The sequence below is a fragment of the Cyprinodon variegatus genome, unplaced genomic scaffold (genome assembly GCF_000732505.1).
Source record: "Cyprinodon variegatus isolate N-32 unplaced genomic scaffold, C_variegatus-1.0 Scaffold232, whole genome shotgun sequence".
Classification (NCBI taxonomy): Eukaryota; Metazoa; Chordata; class Actinopteri; order Cyprinodontiformes; family Cyprinodontidae; genus Cyprinodon; species Cyprinodon variegatus.
Genome location: NW_015150685.1, coordinates 492,403 through 495,491, shown reverse-complemented (window position 1 = coordinate 495,491; position 3,089 = coordinate 492,403). Strand labels below are relative to the sequence as shown.

Sequence of the window (3,089 nt, the reverse complement as noted above, 5' to 3'; positions counted from 1 at the left end):
TTTAGAGTAATGGTGATGAATGAGGCCGTGCTGGCATATTTATTTAGGTATTTTATTCATATTCGGATTTGATATTGGCCTATATTAATATTAAAAATAGCAATAGTAATGTCGGTAATAATCGCGTGGAATTAAGTATATTTATTGATTTAAAACATTTTTATTGAACATTTATGTTTATTATTTATATGGTTTTAACAGCATTTGTTTTATCTAGTCAAACCTATCGTGAGATTTAAGTTATAATTGATTTGTTTATGTGTTTCTGTATTTTTTGTTAAATTCAAAACGTGCTGTAGCAATTGTTTACCCAAAACACCAACCAGATTGGCTTTTACTACAACTTTTTTATAATAACAGAAATTGTTGTTATAATAATATATTAGCCAGTTTATAATTATTATAAATTTGTTTTATTTTTTAAATTATATTTAAACAAATTTGTTTAATTTAATATGTGTTTTAAGAATATTCTTTAAAATATTTATTTATATTGACGACGAAATATTTATTCTCAGCAAAATAAAATATAAATATATTTATTGAACTTTTATTTTGATATATTTCTTGCAGTCAATCCAAATCACGTCGGCCCGGAACCAAAGCGGCTGCGCACGGCCTACACGCGCCAGCAGGTCCTGGAGCTCGAGAAGGAGTTCCACTTCAGTCGCTACCTCACGCGCCGCCGCCGGGTCGAGGTGGCCCACGCGCTCTGTCTGTCGGAGCGGCAGGTGAAGGTGTGGTTCCAAAACCGACGCATGCGCTGGAAGAAAGACAACAAGCTGCCGAACACCAAAGGAAGGAGCAAAAATAAGAAAGCGATGGACAGCAACAAAAACAGCGACAGCAGCACCGTGAAGACGGCGATAACAGTCTGAAAAGACGCTGTTCAGTCCGAAAACATTTGAGCCGCTCAAAAACATCCATTAACACCAAGAAATCTTGATCTTTCTTATTATTCATAATATTATTATTTTAAAGAAGCTGCACCAACTCTTAGCCCCGTATATGAATAATCAATGAATGTATGATGGCAACCTGAGCGGTTTCAGACGGCCTGTCAAAAATTACTCCCCACCCCAGATACAAGAGATGTTGAGTCCTTTGGAGAAAACAGGGTTTTTATTTTTTACAGGGTAAAAAACCAAATAATACAGGGTTTTTTTTTTATAGCTACATAGAAATCTAAAACTGTCTATAATTTATGTGCGCGTTACCAAAATGGTCAGCAAGCCGCCGCTTATATAAACAAGACCAAACTGTTCAGCGGCTGCAGGACAATTGTTGGATAAATGTTTTAGCAGTTTGTAGGAAAGTAGCCATATGTATTATTTGTTTGTTTGTTTGTTTTTTAAAAATCATAATAAAGAAAGGGATAATGCGTTTTAAGGAACAAGTTAAAGACCAGCTAAATTTTGATGCACATTGGTGTAAATTCAGCTGATTCTCTCAGGGTTACATGCTCTCACAAAAAAAAAAGATAAAATAAAATAAAAAATCTTCCCGAAATATTTAATTTGTCAATTTCCATTCATTTCCCCCCAAAGAGAAAATACTTGTTTTTCCCATTCCAGTTTAATACAGCTTAAAAGCCTGTATCTATTTTTTAAATGTTATTTTTAAGCGCATTTTACTCCTTGATTGACTATTTCCCTTTGCTAATTGTACGTCCATGGTTTGAAAACAAAATCTCATGTTGTGGAAAATTTTTATATGTGTAAATGTTTTTTGATAAAATAGATGACAAAAAATAAAGCAGAAAATTTGTCTTTTTTGTGCATTGTTGTTTTTTTTTTTTTTTTTTTTTTTTACCTTGTAGAGGGCCAAAGAGAGGGAATTCGTCAATACATCACACTTACCTTATTAAAAAAAAACATTGTGTCTGCAAAATTGAAACCCATATAAGTATTCCAATTTATTAAACAAAGTGATGCTCTGTAGAATGCACGATCTTTGTTTGAACAGTAATCTAAGCCTGTGGAGAGGAGCCAGTATTCTTCCAATTTTGAGTTCAGTTATTAATATTGCAGCTCTTATAAACTCCTCGCCGTGGTTGAGACTTCTTGTAGGTGGTAACTTGGTGGTCTGTAAGAAAACAAGGGTCTATGCAAACCCATGTGGTCCTCTGATGGAGTGTTGATAAGTGGGCTCAGAGAACTGAGAGCCCAGAGACAATAATTGGCACTTTCCGGTGCAGAAGCGGTCTGAGAGCATAGGGGAGGCAGGAAGGGGCTGACAGAAACACAGAAACTCAACACCGGCCACAACTACATCTTTCCATTGCTTTGTCGTGTCCTATAATATGTGGTGATCCCTTTAATCTGACGCAAACAAATGAAACATATAAACAAAAACTCTCAGGGTGGAACCAATCTGAACCTGCTGTAATCACCAAGACTTTTATGATGCATAAATTAGTTGGTCAAGCATTCAGCAACATATATCAAAGCATCCATCCATTGTTTACCTCTGCTTATCCGTGCAGGGTCGCAGGGGGGGCTGGCGCCTATCTCCAGAGGTGGGGTACACCCTGGACAGCTCGTTTATCAAACCCTCACTGCTTTCCCCATCCCGACTGGGATGACCCAGGAGCGCCCCTGTATGGTAGCATCGGGTACTGCATGCAGGCAGGTAGAGGAAAATAAATAGCATTTAATCGACATTTTAAACCACACAGAAATCAAATTAGTATATGACTGTAGAAAAAACTATTGATGTTTTTTCCTATAAAAATATGAAATGCGTGGCATGCTTTACTCCTACTTCAAAATAGAAACCAATGCTATCAAATGTTCATATTCAGCAGTTTAGTTAATAAAATTCACTTTTTAATATAAGATTAAATACTACAAATCTATTCTAAGGGTTACATTATAAAGCAATATCAGAAATTTTGAACATTTCACAGAGTACTGTTCAGTTAGTAATCTAAGAGACTGAAGCACAACACCAGGACACCAAGGTGGGCACTTCGGTTGGAGAATCTGTTGACATTGGCTTTTTGTAGCGTTAGCAGTTTGCTGCAACAGTGGCAAGAACGACAAAGCAAAACATGTAGGTGCACTGGTTAAAGGAACCAGAACTGAAGT

General features: G+C 36.2%; 1 protein-coding gene across 1 annotated transcript; it reads left to right on the top strand.

Annotated features, from left to right (window-relative positions):
* Nucleotides 1-566: 566 nt before the first annotated feature.
* hoxd8 (homeobox D8) lies at nt 567-1,753 on the top strand (the record flags this gene model as incomplete). Its single annotated transcript, XM_015381364.1, has 1 exon — nt 567-1,753. A coding segment is annotated over one exon (312 nt), but the record flags the coding sequence as incomplete, so codon positions are not given.
* Between the last annotated feature and the right edge of the window lie 1,336 nt (nt 1,754-3,089).